General features: G+C 49.0%; 1 protein-coding gene across 4 annotated transcripts in view; it reads right to left on the bottom strand.

Annotated features, from left to right (window-relative positions):
- Nucleotides 1-5,988: 5,988 nt before the first annotated feature.
- Desi1 (desumoylating isopeptidase 1) overlaps nucleotides 5,989-17,864 on the bottom strand; it is a 26,369-nt gene continuing 14,493 nt past the window's right edge. The window contains exons 5-7 of one of the 4 annotated variants that reach the window (XM_010634453.3): nucleotides 16,877-16,999; nucleotides 8,401-8,506; nucleotides 5,989-6,088 (exon numbers count right to left, since the gene is read on the bottom strand). In XM_010634453.3, the coding sequence (XP_010632755.1) occupies nucleotides 8,443-8,506; nucleotides 16,877-16,999 (187 nt within the window). In that variant the 3' untranslated portion in view covers nucleotides 5,989-6,088; nucleotides 8,401-8,442. Of the gene's footprint in view, nucleotides 6,089-8,400; nucleotides 8,507-11,621; nucleotides 13,344-13,538; nucleotides 13,962-16,876; nucleotides 17,000-17,864 lie in introns of those variants that run through there. The other 3 variants (XM_010634452.2, XM_010634450.3, XM_010634451.2) reach the window with 3 other exon arrangements.

Genomic DNA, 17,864 nt, shown 5'->3' with positions numbered 1-17,864 from the left:
AACGGGCGGGGCCAGCAGCCGGGTAGGGCGGGGCAGCACAGCGAAGGGAGTGGCCAGAGCTTCGAGCTGGGAGACGGACGCGCGGCGGGGGCGGGGCCTGAGCTGAGATGAAGGGTGATTGGTTGAACCTGGAAGGGGCGTGGTCCAGGGCGGAGCAGAGCCTTCTGGATTGGGCCCGAGAGCTCCAAATCATATGGAGGCGGGACCTGAGCCTGAGCCCCGTAGGAAGTGAATCGTGAAGCCGAGAAGCCAGGGCGTGTCAGAATTGATCCTTGGCGGGCAGATTAGTGATTGCAGTGCACCGAGGTAGGGTAGTTCGGGGGCGGGGCTCAGAACCCAGGCGCTACTAGTTCCACAGATTTGTAGGGCAACCCCTTTGCCCTACAAACCGTGAACTTTAAGAAATCTGATGGCCTTTACCCGGGCCTGGTGGTGCACTCCTGTAATCCCAGCACTGGAGAGGCCGAGGCAGGAGGATCTGCTAAAATTCAAGGCCAGCCTGAACTACATAGCAAGACCCTGTCTTAACAACAGCAAAAAACCAAATCTGATGGCCACTGCTCAGGCTTTGGACTTTGACGGTCTCCCTCAACTCCTACTCCACCTGATGCCATTCTGTCCACCCATGAGGCCCAGCTACCCTTTTCAAGAAATTACCCGCTGGGCTGGAAATGGAGCTCAGGCTTGGCCCCGGGTTCAATCCCCAGAACTGCAAAACAACAGCAACACCTGTCCAGACCCTACATGCAGCTATGGATCCATGGCGTTGACCTTGAAGTCAGTTCAGGTATGGCCACAGGCTCTATCCGTGACCTCAGACAGGGCCTCTTGCCCCAAGGTTTTGGGCCTCCATCTGTAAAATGTAAAGTACATAACCTGGTTTGTAGAGTTGTTTTGCATGGGAAAAATGATGCTCAGCATAAATGACAGCACAGAATTTTCGTGGATATCCTTGAAATTGTCACTGATAAAACTGCCAGCATGTTAAAAGTCCCAAAAATATGTGGTGTCTTTGAGCCGGCAGTTCAACTTTTAGTCCATACAGAACGGAAAAAATAAGAGATTGGTTAACTGATCTGCAGTCCACCCATAGGATGAAATGCCAAGAAGTCCTGAAGGGCTACATGGCAAAATATTTAACGTGGAAAGAGCACGATCCCATATTTGTCGTGGAAAAGTAGCAGAGTAATTGGTATGGTTAGTTTAAAGTTTTATTCCCTTGGAAATGTGCTGGCTGTAGCTCTGTCTTCTACGAATGCCAAATTCCTCCTATTGCCTACAAGGGGATGGTGAGGGCTAAGGAAAAAGAGACAATAGAACTGTGTAATTTAAAAGTCTATGAGGGACCTTGGGGGCAGTCAGTGCCTCAGAGTGGGCAAAGGCAAGGACTCTCTGAGCTTGCCACTATTTATTGGGTACACACAGTATTGGGGTGATTGAGGGGGCAGTGGGGGAATCCTATGTTGATGCAAATCTCATGCTGATAAGGGTGGTGAGGAAGGCATTCCCCAGACAGGAGGTGGGATGAGTTAAGCTGATAAGGAACTTGTCCCTCCCCAGGTGAAACCTTTCTCTGTGGGGTTCTCACGGAACCAGGATGTCTTCAGCCAATGTAATCTTGCATTTGAGTGCTTGAGGCTTCAACTGAGCCCGGAGGCAAAACAGAGTTATGTTTCCTTATGCCATAGCTGCCTCATGGGCAAGGCAACACTGGGCCTTAGACAGCTAGAGTCATACTTTAATTATGAAATGATTTTCCCCAAAAATTTACGTGGAAATCCAGGACTCCTCATTTTTCCTCCTATGCTGGCTGGAGCTGAAGGTTCACCTCTGCTCCTTTCTGGCCTCCAGGGTTTGCCCTTCAGTTGAAGGATGTGTAGGTGGCCATTTTGCTGCTTCCGCCATCCTTGTCCTGGCACCCATGATCCATTTTGTTAAGATGAAATAAAAATTATAGGAGGTCACTGTTTTGGGCTAAACGCCTGCTTTAGGCCTCAGTAGGCCAGGCTAAAGTCAAAATAGAGTCACTCATGCTAACGTCTCGTGTCACCAAGGTGAAATACCTCTTTATCTGACCTTCCAAATGTCAGGACTAGAGGGCTTGGCGAGGTGGCACGTGCCTATAATCGCAGGGCTCTGGAGGCTGAAGCAGGAGGATCACCATGAGTTTGAAGCCATTTTGAGGTACACAGTGAGTTTAAGTGAGACCTTGTCTCAAAAACAGCCGGGGATTTAGCTCAGTGGTTCGGTGGCCTGCCTTGCAAGCGCAAGGACCTGAGCTCAATCCCCGGTACCAAAAAAAGAAAAAAAAAAAACAAAAAAAAAACAGACAAAAACAGCTGGGATGTATCTCAGTGGTGCCACTGCCTAGCTTGCAAGCGCAAGGTCCGAGTTTGATCCCTGGTACAAAAAAATAAAAACAACCCCCACATCAGGATTAGAGAGAACGGCCACATTTCCCAAATAGGCCAGTTTTAATTGGCATCCATTTCAATTGGCATAAAGCTCCCTCTGCTTTATACCTTACTCAAAAACTTGGTATTAATCAACTGTTACGTTTCTATCGTTCAATCTCCCCACTTTACAAGGAAAATCTTTTCTTTTGCTTTCTTTTTTTCCCCCAGTACTGAGAAATTAAAGCCAGGGCCTTCCCACTGCACAACACCCCAAGCTATTACTTGTATAGTAAGTTCCCAATTAGCGACTGAGTTTTGTTCTGGGAGAACGTCAATTGGGTTCATTCCTAAGTCTGACAATGTGAGTCTCATACACCTGTGAAAGTTCACGACTCGAATGTTCGTAAGTCGGGGACTTGTTATATTTTTATTTTGTGACGGGGTCTTGCTGAATTGATAAATTACCCAGGGTGTCTTAAACTTGCAGTCTTCCTGCCTCAGCCTCCCAGCATGCTGGGGTTACAGGTATGTACCACCATGACCAGCTAAGGAGTGTGATTTTGAAGTAGCCTACCTGAATTGTGTTTGTTTCTGCTTTCTGCAGCCCATTTCCCTCTACCGAAAGAACCTCCTCTGCTCAGCACAGTGGAACAATTGTTTCTTTTTATGGAGTATTGCACAATTCCAGAAAAGAAAAACAAAGCCAGTCTGAGTTCTCAAACATAATTGTGATTTTGCCCTCTGATAGCAGTTGAAGTCATACACATACCTGAGTGTGCACACACCTAAGTTGTGTGTGGCACTGCCAGGCACGCCCCTTTTTGATGGCTGTTTCTGTCTAGGTAGCCTTGTTGTCCTGGGAGGAGTGGATCCAGGGTGAGATGCAGTTTGGTCCAGTCAGACTATAGCATATTGGATGGTCACCTTCCCTGCTGGCCTGTTTCATCTAGAAATGGAGATGTAACCTCCTCTGATCGGAGGGTGAAAGGTGAGGTAGTGATAACTGGTGCTCATTTCTCCCCTCCTGAGGGCCAGGCACCATACTGGACGCTTGACCCCAGGATTTCGTGCCCTCGTGTTGCAGCTCTGGGAAGGGTTCATTGTCCGCATTCCCTGAAGAAATCAGAGAGGGAGGTACATCGTGCTGCTTCGCAGAGCACTGGCGGTGGCAGAGGGCTGGCTGGGCTGAAACTAGGGCAACCCCAAAGGGGAGGGAGGTACCACTGCAGGTGCAGAATTTAGGAAAGTGTCCGAAGTTCAGTAAATAGCCAGGAGTGGTGACCCATGCCACCACTGCGGGTTCAAGGACAGCTTGGGCTACTTAGTGAGTTCAAAGACAGCCTGAATTACACAGTGAGACTCTGTCTTACCAAAAAAAAAAAAAAAAAAAAAAAATGCTGAGGCTTTAGCTCAGTATGGAAGCCCTGGTATTGAAAAAGTTCAGCAAATGCAATTTTTGGGAATATGAGAGATTGAACCCAGGGCTTCATGCATGCTAGGTAACTGCTGTGCTACATCCTTCATCCTCATCTGCCACGACCACGCCAGTAGAGTCTGCGTGACAATGCCGGTCACCTGGCAGAAACCAGACCAGAGGTATCGTCCCCACGGGGTTAAGCCTCCTGGAGGTCCTTGGCACACACCGCATGCAAAGTCAGCCGTGAAGAGAATAGCTGGCCTCTCTGCCTGCAGTTTGGGGACATTGGGTTCATCTATAATTCTGTTCTATTTTGTCTTTATTACTATTTGTTCATTATCTGCAGAATTGTATTCTGGGCCCAAGAAAGGTTAGGAACAATTAGATGTTCCTAGAGATGTGGAGATATTGAGGCACAAGAGGATGGGCGGCCAAAGTGCTGACCCTGAGCCCCGGACTGTGAAGTCCTGAAGGTGAACCTGAAGGTGACATGCTAAAGCCAGTCCTTTGTCTTACAAACTTCCCCTTCTGACTGCGTATAGGTGTGGTCTTACCTTGACCTTGTGGCCTTAGTTTTTACAGTACTATTGTCTATCTTTCTCATGCCTGCCTGTGACTGGAATCACTCTTGGGGTATGCCCTTGAAACTAGTATATAAACACCTGGAGTTAGAAATAAAATCGCAGCAGCATTGGCAAACTTCACCTCGGTGTTGAGTGCTTTTGTCTGACTGTCATCGCCGAACCTGCTCCCACCTTTCAGAGAACCTGTATCTCCTCGTGAAATCCCGTGTTTGCTGCCCTACGGTCTGTAGCACTCATCCCCTTTTTTGGGGAGAGTGGTTTGAAACAGGGTTTCACTGTGCATTGAGACTGACCTGCAACTCACTATGTAGCCCAGGCTGGTCTCGAACTCACAGCAATCCTCCTGCCTCAGCCTCCTGAGTGCTGGGATTACAGGCGTGTGCCACCATGCCCGGTGTGGCTGTTTTGTTTTCTTTTGAGACAGGGTCTCACTGTGTAGTTCAGGCTGGTCTTGAATTTGTGGCAATCATCCTGCCTCAGTTTCCTGATTTCTGGGATTACAGGTGTGTGCCACCACATCATCTATTTTTTTTTACATTTTGAGAATTTGAATCAGTCATACATTTGTGTAGTGAACTTGGTTAATTAGAATTTGATTATGTTAAGATGATGCTTGAAAAACAAAAATCAGTTTTTGGGGTCCCTGGAATTGGCTGTTGGCATACACAGCTGGCACATCGAGGGGGATTTAGTAATCTCACTCCGTGGCTGCCTCGCCACCTTGTTATGGCGCTCCATCTCCTCTGTGCCATCAGGTCTTTACCTTTCATCTTTCTCTTTGCCATCAATATTTGTATTCAGAAATTATATTTTTAGGGTTAGAAACCAAAATATTTGGTGTTTGGCAAGTCTTTGAAGTGCTAATCCATGTAGTCTAGTTCTAAATCAAGTGCTTTAGGGGCTGGGGATTTAGCTCAGTGGTTCTGCTGCCTGCCTTGCAAGCCTAAGGACCGACTTCGATCCCTGGTACCAAGTAAATAAATAAATCAAGTGCTTTAGACGGAGATGAACTTCGGCCTAAATGCCAGTCAAACCAAAGCATGGGTTTCTCTCATCTGTCACATAGGGAATTTCTGTGTCCTTGTGTCTCCCATAATATGCTTTTTATTTTTAGGTAACTTAAATTCCATGATTCATTGCCCTGCTAGTCTTGAAAGCTCTGTGTTTTTTTCTTCATTAAGTTTATTGATACTTTTAAAGCAAACAGTACAGTCGCATTTATCATTGGGATCTTGTACCTTTACATGATATGTCTCGGTTCTGGAGCCTGCCTTGCAAGCACAAGGACCCGAGTTTGATCCCCGGTACCAAAAACAAACAAACAAACAAACAAAAAAACCAGAATACTATCAAAGAGTAAACTACATTTTGAGACAAAGTCTCACTAAATTCCCCAGCCTGGCTTTGAACTTGCAACCCTCCTGCTTCAGCCTACTAAGTAACTGGGATTTTAAGCAAGTATTACCACAGTCGGGTACTGTAATACTTTGGAGAATTCAAAATTAATGCAAAATCAGTGATGGACAAGATATGAAGAAGTTTTTATTTTTTTTTTTTTTGGTATTGGAATTGAATTTGGGTCCTTGTACTTACGAGGGAGGAAGCAGAACCACTGAGCTAAATCCCCGGCCCAGGAAGAAGTTTTTAAAAGCCAGGGTCAGTAATAATGGGTTAAGGAGTCATATTGGAGTCTGAAACAAAAGAAAATAATTTTTATTTCCAGGCCTTATGGCAGAGTGTAGCTCTTCACTCAACAGATATGATGTGTCAGACAATGTTCTGGATCCTGGGAACATCTCGGAAATAAGTAAGAGTCCTTCCCTTTCACAGCTTTAGTGTTTTTCTTTTGGGTGCAGATAACAAACTTTGTTTTTGTGATGCTAGGGCTGAAACCAGGACTTTCTGTGGGCTCTTTCTCTGAGCTACACCCCCCACCCTGTGTACAGCAAACTTTTCAGAGCACAGAGTTCAAAGCACTCTGTGGATGGGAAGATCAGAATCTTTTCTCTGCACTTCCTAGGCTGTCCAGACCAGGTTTCTGTGTCTTGGCCTCTCCTGCAGGGTGCACCTTGCCCAGTACCTGTGGCTTGGGTGGGGCTGGTGTGGGGCTGGAGTTACCCAGGCTTGGTCTCTAATACCTGGCAGCAGATACCACCTCCATTGCTTAAGGATTCCTAGGAAATAGTTAAATGCAGATTCCTGGGCCGGGGATTTAGCTCAGTGGTTCTGCTGCCTGCCTTGCAAGCGCAAGGTCTGGAGTTCAATCCCGGTACAAAACAAAACAAAAAACCTATATATATATAATAATGCAGATTCCTGCGCCTGTCCCTGGCACTGGAATCCAGAAGCTGTGGGACATAGCCCCCTGGGATCTCCTATGATCTAGATCTACCTTTCCAGAGACAAAGGTTAGCAAGTGCCCTTGTTTCCAAAGTGGCACACCAATGCCCTCAACTTGCGACTTGCCTTGCCAGGAATTAACTGGTCTCCTTTGAATAAATACCTTTCCTCAGGTCTCAGAATCCTCACCATGACCCTTATTATTGTTGGGACTACTGGAACCCAGAGAGGGAGTGTGAGGCCCCAAGCACAGCCCCCTGAGGCCAGTGGCAGGGAGCCCCCATGGCCTCCAGTGTGTCCCTTTAAAAAGATGGCCCATCCCTGGCAACTGGTACTCAGCTGGGGCTCTGGGGAGCCCTTGGGAAAGGAAGGAGCAAGACTGGGGGAGGGGAGCGCTGGCCAGAAAGGTGACTCTGACAGTAACCAGAGGCCAACGAAGGCAGAAAGGAAGCCTGGGTCCTTCCTCCCAGACCTGGAGCTGAGGTTGGAAGGTTAGTGATGTCACGGTGGTTTGTAGGTGATATATAGCTCCTATCTTGGCATTTTTCTTGCTTTCCCCATCCTCTTTGGGTACCCCATTTCCAGAGGGTTATACTAACACGAGAGAGGGAGGATGACTTTCTCAGAGTCACCCAGCACAGTGAATTCTGTTCCCCTGAATCGTTTGCTTTCTCTTGACTCCTGACCATGGTAGAAGGCAGAGAGTCACCATATTGTCATCCAAAGAATATAGGGGCTGCTTGCCTTTGCTTTACCTGGACCTTTGGGGGCAGGGGGTCCTGGTCTGAGGGGTGGCCTGTACGGCGGGGTTTAGTATGAGGCTGCTCTTTCCCCAGTGACATGGGGCAGGTCCCTCCCACTGTGAGTGTGTCCCTCATCTATTGATGGGACTTGTACTGCCACCTGGGGCTGTCAGGAGGATGAGGGGAGCTGGGGTGCATTTGTTTGTTTTTCCTTTCAAAATGCCTGCAAGGTTTATGTTGTTTCACAATAAACAAGGCCATGGGACTTAAGCAAGGGAGAGGGCGGTACAGATGTGTTTGTCACAGGGAGGAGTCTGTTGCTGGGTTGGCACAGGCCCCAGGGACCCCCTGAGCCGTGGGGACAGCTCAGTGGTCTCTGTGGGTCAGAGCCCGGGTCCAGGGACTGAGAGATCTTGGCAAATCGTGAGAGGTCTTAGTGCTGACTTGGATCTGATCAGTGGTTTCCACACTACAGAAGAAACAGGTCCAAGAGGGGAAGGCTTCGATCAAGGTCGGCGGGAATTCAGGTCCAGAATTGGTGGTGTTTGTCTGTGGCGCTGGAGAATGAATGAACCTGGGGCACTCCACTACTGAGCTATACCTCAGACCTTTGTATTTATTGTTTTTGTTTGGTGGTGGTATTTTTTTTTTATTGGGGATCAAACATGGGTCCTTGTGCTTGCAAGGCAGGCAGCGGAACCACTGAGCTAAATCCCCGGCCCAGCCCTTTGTTTGGTGTTTTTGAGTCAGGTTCTTGCTATGTTGTTTAGGCTGGCTTTGAACTCACTGTATAGCCCAGGCTGGCCTAGAACCTGCCTCCTCCTTCAGCCTCTCAAGCAGCTGGGACTACAGGCGAACGCCACCACACCTGGACAGGTCTAGAGTTTTTAAAATGAGCTTCTTCTAAAGTCTGTCCTTACCATTAGGTGGTGCTGGGGATGGCGCTCGGCAGTGCTGGGGCTTCAGCCTTGAGTAAGGGCCGGGACAGGAGATCCAGGTGGAGCTGGAGACTGTAGCTCAGAGGTCCTGAAACCATGAGAGTGACAGTCACCTTGCGCCAGAGTGCAGGGTTGGACCAGTGGGCGCAGGACAAGTGTGTGAGGGGCTGGGATGAGGTGAGGATCCAGAGCTTGGGTGGTGGTGGGCCACAGGTGCACAGCAGCACAGGTGTCTGCCTCTCTCTCACTGCCAGTGTGACTGTGCCTGGCTGTCCCCTCTGGGGACAGAGCCTAGAACCAGGCCCAGAACCGCTCTCTTCCTCCTTCCAAAGCCACTGGGCTCTGGGGTCCAGTGTCGTACTTGGTGGTGTACTGGGCCACTGCTGGGCCCCTGGATCAGTGTAAAGAGGCAGTGCAAATTTCTTTCTTTCGTCTTTGTACTCCCACCCGCCTCCATACTGGGAATTGAATCCAGGGCTGTTTTAAGGGCTACCACATCCCCAGCCGTATCTATCTATCCATCTCTCTCTCTCTCTCTCTCTCTCTCTCTCTTCATCTTCATCATCATCATCATCATCATCATCATCATCTTTTTTTTTAAATCATCTGTTTTGAGACAGGGTCTAAGTAGCCTAGGTGAGAACTGAACTTGGAACCTGATATCCTCGGACCTCAGTGCTGGGATTACAGGGTGTGTCCCTATGCCTGCCTTGGTTTTTCTTTTCTTTTGGTACCAGAAATTGAACTCAGAACCTTGCGCTTGCCAAGCAGGCACTGTGCTGGTGAGTCACATCCCCAGCTCAGGGGCTGGGGATTTACATCAGTGGTGCTGATGCCTGCCTTGCAGGCTCATGGTTCCACCTGAGTTTGATTCCTGGTACAAAAAAAAAAAAAATCCAAAATCCAAAAACAAAAACTGAAACATCCCCAGCTCACTCTGCCTGGCTTGTACATTTTTTAAATTTTTTATTATTATTATTTTTTTTGGTCCTGGGGATGGAACTCAGGATCTTGTGCTTGCCAGGCAGATGCAGTGCCAATGAGTTGTATCCCAGGCCCAGACTTGTACTTTTTTTTTTTTTTTTTTTTGGTTTTTTGAGACAGGGTCTCTCACTATGTAGCTGAGACTGACCTGGAACTCATTACGTAGCCCAGGTTGGTCTCGAACTTGCAGTGCTCCTCCTGCCTCAGCCTCCTGAGTGCTGGGATTACAGGCATGCGCCACCACGCCTGGCCTCCAGACTTGTACTTTTAATGGTTGCTTAAATGTTTTAAATACACATTGTCTCTATACTTGGATTGCAAAAAAAAAAAAATTTTTTTTTTTAAGATAAGGTCTTGCTATGTAGTCCAGGCTGGGCTTGAGCTCACTATGTAGCCCAACCTGGCTTGGAACTCATGGCAATCCTCCTACCTCAGCCTCCTGAGTGCTGGAATTATAAGTGGGTGCCACCACAGCCACTTAAAAAATATTTTGGAAAAATACTGAAAAAACTAGGCACACTCTAAATCAAAGCTGGGGTGGGCTGGGGATTTAGCTCAGTGGTTCTACTGTCTGCCTTGCAAGTGCAAGGACCCAAGTTCGAGTCCTGGTACCAAAAAAACAAAAAAAAGCTGGGGTATCCCTGGAGCCCACAGAGGCAGGCTAAGTGGCTGATAGTGGCTCCAGAGTCCCCCAGCTGTCCTGGGCCTTCTACAGGTTCATGCTCCCCATCCCCCATTCCCAACTCTCATTCCTGGCTCTCTAGGGTGCACCGCCTCTCCTGGGACCACAGCCCACCCCCACCTTATTTGCAAGGCAGCAGCCTGTCAGAGGCTTTCAAGGCACTTCCTGCTACCCCTAACCCCTTGCACCCCACTCCCCCATGTTCTCACTTGAGGCGTCCTCTGCCTGGCATGTGCTCCCCTTGCCCTCATCAATGTTTTCATCATTTAGGCCGCAGGTAAAACATCCCTTCCTCCTCAGAGGAGCCCGGACCCCTCACCCTCCTCCACTGTCTACTGTTGCCACACAACTACTTCTAATGAATGACTGAGGTTGAACATACTCACCCCAGAATCAATAACTCCCCATCACAAAGTCAAGGGGAAAATACATTTTCTGCTGTTTCCCCAGAAGCATGTGGGTAGCCAGGCACTGCCCCAGCAGAGAGGTTGGCCTGGTCCTCTCCCCATGCTGCTGGCTTGCAGGAGTCCCCAGTACTGGATGTGGAAGGCTTGTGACTCCTTAGCCTGACATTCACTGAGCATTTAACTGGGGCTACAGAAGAAACGCTGGGCCTTCTGCACAGGCTGTGCCATCTGTGTGAGGCCTCAAGGACTCCTGGCCTGAACAGGCAGGCTCTCAGGAACAGATGCCAGGCCAAGCCGGTGCCTCGTTTTATTCCTTAGCTAGCACGCTGGGGAATGCACGGCCTCACAATGAGGTCCAGAGAGCAGCAGTGAGAACATGGCCTGGATTTCAGTGCAGGCTCGGCCATTTGACAGCTGGGTACTTTTTCTTTTTGCCAGCTGGGTAATCTTGCTTTTCTGTCCTTGTTTCCTCCATGGTAAAGTGGTGCCAACCTGCCCACCTCAGGTGTATGTGGAAGCACCCTGGCCAGTCAGGCCCACAGGAGGTGCTAACTGCAGTTGCCTGACAACAATGCAGACCCAGCCAGCAACCCTGACCCTGTTCAAGGAGGCCACTGCAGCAGGTGGGAGAGATCCCTGGGCTGTGGACCAACTTCACAGCCAAAATGAAACTGGAAGTAGGTGGGCTTGGTGGCACATGCTTGTAATCTTCATACTTCACTGCAAGTTCAAGTCCAGCCTCTATCTAGGTAAAAAATAGAAATAAGCTGGGGATGTAACTTAATGTGTAGGGCCTGGGTTGAATCCCCAGCAGCCCCCAATGCACACAAACTAGAACAATTCTTGAGGTTGGACACTCCCCATGGGTCATTCAGGGAAGACTTTGGATTTGAAGCTGCTTCAGCATTTGCGAGGTGGCCAGCTGCGGCACAGAGTACTCTGAGTCCTGTCCCCAACTCTAGAGACAGTGGTGACAGCCACACATCCTTCCTTCCTCACTGTCACCACTTATCCATAGGCTTACAAGCCAGCCAAGGCGGCACGGCTTCAGCAAGGTAAGAGTGTGAGGGAGACGCTGAAGAGGCCCAGGCTTACCTTCCCCCGACCCCGACACACAGAGAGAGCTGATCTGAGCACCACACAAATGCAGCAGGCAGAAATGAGTTTATTGCATTAGAAAAACACCAATGAAAACCAGCAAACACCTCTGTATGGGACACAATTATCAGCCTGACTTCAAGGGTGTAATCGAATCTCAAAGGTATGAGCTTTGTTCCTGGGAGAGGGTGACGGTCCCACTGCTCCTCTTTCCTTGTCCCTTTAGACCTCTAAGAGGCGTCCACTTCGTGACAGTGCATGACTCATTCGCTTCCTGGTCCCCAGGGTGCTCCTGAGGCTCTGGGATGGGCGGAGATGTGGGATGTGGCTGCAGGGCCTAGCTCAGGCCTGGCTTCTGCCCTGAGTGGCGGGGCTGGGATGGGGGAGAGCAGCTTGCCCGCCCACGGGCTCTGGGTCACACTCACCCGCGCCTCCATCTTCCACCAACCCAGGGCACAGCAGTGGCACAAATGGCTGCTGGACATGAAGGGTAGCATTCAAGGAATCAAGTGACTCAAGTTCCCTCATGGAGTCACTCAGGAGAACTCAGAAGAGCCCTGGGTCTGAAAGTGACCACTGCGAGGAGCAAAACGAGCTGAGCCCAGACATGGGATAGGAGAAAAGCTCATTACCCTCTGGGTAGAGATGTGTGCTTCAGGCAGACAGGAAAAGGGAAGGACACCGGTGGGATGCTGGTCAACCAGCTTCCCTCCAGGAAGAAACCCAGCCTCTGACACCCATTTTCCCTGAAACTGCCAGTAGGTCAGCATCAAGCCATTCCTGCTTCTTTCTGCTCTGATTAATTACTGCTGCACACACTGGGCCTGAGAACTAAACCATTCACTCAGTTGGCCTGACCTTAAATTCTAAAATCTCAGTTGACACCAGCTGGACATGCCCGTCAGATCACAGGCAGACACCAAGGCAGAATGACATCTTTCCCTCTAGCTGAGACCCTGATAATGCCAACTTCTATGGCTAATGGCAAATACAGCAGGGGCAGGGCCAGGGTGAGCAGCAGATTTCAGGGAGGAAAGGCCCCTGCCCCAGAAGGGGAGGTTGGACTCAAGTTTTAGAGGGGGCAGGGAGCCAGGGCAGGAGGGGCCCAGGAAGCAGAGCCAAGGGCCAGGCACCTAGCAGCTCTGAGCCCCTCTCCACCCTCTCCTAACTAAGCTGTGGAATACACGTGAAGAAAGGATGTCTGAAAGCTGTCCCAGATCTGAGACTTCCAGACTGCTCTGCTTATAAACTCAGCAGCAAGTCATTAGGAAAATGCCCACTCATACCCCAGTCGCACCTCCTTAAAGTCAGGATGACAATGGAAATGATGTGTGCCATCAAGTCACATGCAGGATAATGGAAAAGTCCTATTGGAAACAACTCTAAATTTTCTTGCCATCTTGATTGTGCATCATATTCTTTCTACATTCCCTAAGCTGGGACTCATGTCCCTTTGGTCCCTAGCTGAATGCTGCATATGGGGCCAGGTGTGGTTTCTGTGCAGGCGGAGGGCCTGGGTCTCTGCGGCTCTGGCCCAGCCCTATCCACCGTAGCAGGTCCGCCAAGCAGCCTCACCAGCAAGGCAGGTTTTCCCAAATCCATGGCGGAGGATTGGCGATCAGTCTGGGTGGGAGGAGGAATGGCTTTATCCTGTTTTCTCTGGCCTGGTACTGGCTGTCAATTTCCCAATTCCAAGCTGTGTCGGTTGCAGCTCTGGTCCCTGCTTGTAGCAGGGGAGGGAAGATGACACAAGTCTGGCGAAAGAGCTCACTGAGGTCAGTTAGTCATCCTGCAACTGGCCCCACGTGCACCACATCCTTTGGTTCATTTAATGCTAAGAGTAACTGCTTCTGGGTCATGGTTATTGGAAAACTCCTTGTTCCCACAGGTGTGGCAACCTGGGTGAGATGTGGGTATTCTCCGGAAAGAGGTTCCAGGTTGGGGCTCCCCCAAAATGTCCCTCTTGACTACTGCTGAAACAAACCCCCTTTCTCCAGTGTGGAGGACGCTTTGGAAACAGCGTCAAAAGTGAACTCACAGACAAGACAGCCTTAATAAATTAGTATAATACTATTAGAAGGGGGGCGTTTTGTTTCGTGTCTTAGCAGCATTGTCCTACGTGCAGCCTGACAATCTCCTTCCCTGGGAAATTTAAAAAGCCGTCCCCTGGTTGTTAGCTCTGATGTAAAATTATAAAATAGAAATCTGGTAGGATTTTTTTTGTTTAAAAAGGAAAAGCCCTGTAGAGCAGGTAGGCAGGCGGACCCAAGCAGCCCGATTAGCTCTGGCCATTTTGTCTGCCCACCGTGTTTCCTCCAGGAGGCTGGATTTGGATGGAGTCCAGGAGAGGCCGGAGGGCTTGTCCAAAGGGCCTGCGGGAAGACAGACATCACATGGGCTGTCAACTGGAGCCAGCCGCAGACAAGGTGCAGAGGTCATAGAGTGCACGGTGGTGGCAGCAGCACCTCTCTAGGAAGGACCACCCTGGGATCACTGGTAACTTTTTTTGGTATTGAGGCTTGAACCCAGGGCCTTCACACTGAGCTACGTTCCCAGCTCTGTTTAAAAAAATTATTGTTGGTACTGGGAATTGAACTTAGGACTTTAAGCTTGCCAGGCAGGCATGGCACCACTGAGCTACATACCCAGCCCTGTTGTTTATAATTCTGACAAAGTTCTTCACTAAGTTGAGCCTATCTCAGCCACCCAGAATGTTGGCATTACAGGTTTGTGCCATCACAAGCAACTCTCATTTAGTTTTCCTGCATCTCACTCACTAGTGTTGCAGAGGAAGCCACAGTCTGGATAAGGTCCCCAAAGGTTATGCGCTGCTCCCGGACTGTGATGCTACTAGGAGGTGGCGAAGACTCTCAGGGGTGAGGCCTACGGGAGGGAATCTTGTCAATGGGGACATCCTTGAAGGAGACAGTGGGATCCCAGCCACTCCACTTCCTCTCCTTGCTCCTGGCTCTGCTCCAGCCTATATTTCCTGCCAGAAAGTGCTTTGTCACCATAGGCCCAAGGCAAAGGGGCCACTGACTGGCCAGAAACTTCTGACAGTTTGAGCCCAAATAACCTTTCCTCCTTTACATGATAATCTCAATACAGTAACAAAGCTGACTAGCACAGAGGCTCTCTCTCAAATAGCCTGCTCTGGTTTGTTTGGAGACAGGGTCTCCCTATGTAATCCAGGATGGCCTTGAACATGCAGTGATCCTTTTGCCTCAGCTTCCCGAGTTCTGTGATTACAGGCATGTGCCACCACACCCCACTTGCTTAATGTGTGTTTTTATTCCTGGGCTGTCCCAGTCAGTGGGCACTGCCACCTCTAGGGCCTGGTGAGTGAACTGTGGTTTGATCAGGCTGGCTGCGCACAGGAAGTTGGAGCTTTCTGTACTGGAGGTACTTGTACCTGTGATTCTTGTGAAGAAGATAATGTTGAAGAGAGGAAACTGAGGCAAAATGAAAAGAATATGAAAATGATAAAGTCGGGCATGAGGATGGCACACAATTAGGTTTTGCTAGGACCGGAGGTCATCCAGGGAATACAGGGAACAGTCAGGAAAAACGACCCACACCAGGATGCAGAGGTTTGGCTGTCACTTTGCAAAGGGCTGCGAGTTTGTTCTGATAGCAACTTGTTGGGGGGGAACGGGACACTGTAAACACTGGAGTTGGGAGACTTTTCAAGATTATTACCCCCGAAACACAGCTGCTCACTGCACATCTAGGAATTGACGTTTTCTTTGGTGAGAGTGGCCGTTTTTGAAAATCACCCCCAAGTTCAAGGGAATGAAGCACAAACAGATGACATCTACAAATATTGATCCTAAGTCAGATAAGTCCAGGAACTCCACCCCTGAGAGAACAACAGCAAAGACATTCCAGCTACTCCAGTTTCCTCAGGGCTCAGAAACCTAGATCGCTGTCAGGCTGTGGGATTTCACCCATCTAGGGGACAGGAAGGCGAGGCCAGGGCTGGGAGACTGGGCTCCTCAGTCTTGTTTTTCCTGAGCTTCTGACACAGGTGTGAAAAATAGCTCAGCCGTGGAGCCATCTCAACCTGCCAGGATCCTACTGGGGAGGACCCTCACTTAGGAGAAATGGAGTCAGAGCCAACAAAAGCACATGGTTCAAGCGTGGGCAGAGGGTACCTGAGAGCAAAGAGGAGGAGGGGAGAGATGGTTTTGGGAACGTGTCTTCCAGGGGATGCTGTTGCCTCATGATGGCTTGGGGGCCACAAAGTGTCCTTGAAGAAAATATCTACAGGGCCGGTTATATATATTTACAGAGGGCTGAGAGTGCATTTAAGTGCATTTAAGGTTGGAAGGCAAGCGGATCTGGGCTTCAGAGGGACTCAAAGGGTTCAGAAGGGCTCAAAAGGGTTCAGAGTGCACTGGAAGAAAGACAACAGTGCATGGTGGCACAAACCTGTAGTTCCTGCAGTCAGGAAGCTAAGGCAGGAGGATTGCGGTGTCTATATATTTACAGAGGGCTGAGAGTGCATTTAAGTGCATTTAAGGTTGGAAGGCAAGCGGATCTGGGCTTCAGAGGGACTCAAAGGGTTCAGAAGGGCTCAAAAGGGTTCAGAGTGCACTGGAAGAAAGACAACAGTGCATGGTGGCACAAACCTGTAGTTCCTGCAGTCAGGAAGCTAAGGCAGGAGGATTGCGGTGTCTGAGGTCACCCTGAACTGCATATAGAGCAAGACCCTATGTCACCCCCTCAAAAAAACGCAAAAAAAGATACCCGTTCCAAACAAGCTGCCCTGCTATTCCTGTCCTCTGTGGTTGCCCCGGCACTGCTAGGGAGCAACGTGCTTCATGCACAGTACAAAGATGGGTGCCAGGATTTTTCTAAATCCTAATGCCATGGTTGAGTGGATTTCTAAGTTCTTTATTCCTTTTCTTGTTTTTGAGACAGGGTCTCCATGTGTAATTCAGTATGGCCTCAAACCCACTAGATAGCCCAGGCTGCCCTCAGCCTCCTGAGTGCTGGGATTACAGGTGTGCACGACCATGCCTGGCTTATTTTCTAAATTCTGAGCTTGTTCTTAGGCCAGGTGGAGTTGGCCTGACTCCGAAAAGGGTGGAGGCGATGTAGGGGCACAGGAGTAGGTGAGGAGAATGATGGCCTTCTGTGGTAGACGGCTGTCAGGACTGGTCCTCCTGGTTGGGAAGGTTCTGTTGCCATCTCGGGAGGGCGGATATGGGCTGGGGAGGGGCACTGTGTGGCTGGGGATTTTCAAAGCTGGCCAAGCAGGGCCAGAGCCAGAGGCTGCACTTACGTGGAGAGGACTTCAGAGGGCAGGTCAGTGATGTAAGACGGGATCTTCCGCCCGGTCAGGAACTGTGCCACTTCGTTGCTAAAGGTGTTACAGTTGTGCTCAAAGAGGTTGTAGGCTTCACCTCTGTGCATGGCAAGAAAGACGAGAAGGAGAAGAGACAAAACCAGCAGGCAAACAAGAGTGAGTGGTGCCCAAGTGAGCACTGCAACTGCCCTTCCACTGTGCCAAAAGAACTGCTTGATCTTCCACCCTGGCCTTTCAGAACTGATTTCTGGGGGAAAGATGACCATATATGTGGATCCCCCAGTTTAGAATCTTCACGTTCACAAGAGAAGAGCTCTAGAGTTAGCATTTACTCCTTACTGAAATTGATTCAAGTTTCTTTTTTTTTTTTGGTGCTGGGGATGAAACCTGCCTACTAAACAAGAGCTTTATACCCAAGCCACACCTCTGCCCTCAGTTAAAGTTTATGAGAAATCTGTTCAAGTTTGTATTTCATCCCAGCTTTACTACAAACCTATGTTTTTTCCCCATTAAGTTTATCGGTACATTTTAGGTATACAATATGACATCCGTCATTGGGAATTTGTACCCTTACATGATGTATCTTGGTTCTTATTTTCCCATTCCCCTGCCCTCCCTTCAACCCCTCCACCCCTCCCTATTTATGAAGACTTTGTTTCCATTTTTTCCTTTTCTCAAAAATTTCCTTTCCCCTACTTCTCCCACTTCATCTTCCCCTTTAGAGCTTTTCTCTGGTTTCACATTATCCATTATCCATTTTGATTCTTATTTATACTTTGCTTCTCACACCAGAGAGACTATTTGGTATTTAGATGTATGTCCTATTTATTTCACTTCAAGATATGGCCTCAATGTCCGTCCATTTAGCTATAAATGACTAGTTTCTTATTCTTTATGGCTGAGTACTACTCTACAATATATATATTGTATATATATTATATATTGTGTGTGTGTATATATATAT

This window comes from Fukomys damarensis, unplaced genomic scaffold (assembly GCF_012274545.1).
Source record: "Fukomys damarensis isolate Sample0158 unplaced genomic scaffold, DMR_v1.0_HiC HiC_scaffold_19, whole genome shotgun sequence".
In the NCBI taxonomy this organism is placed as follows: domain Eukaryota; kingdom Metazoa; phylum Chordata; class Mammalia; order Rodentia; family Bathyergidae; genus Fukomys; species Fukomys damarensis.
Note: the sequence above shows the minus strand (reverse complement) of the source record. Positions and strands in the feature narration are given on the sequence as shown.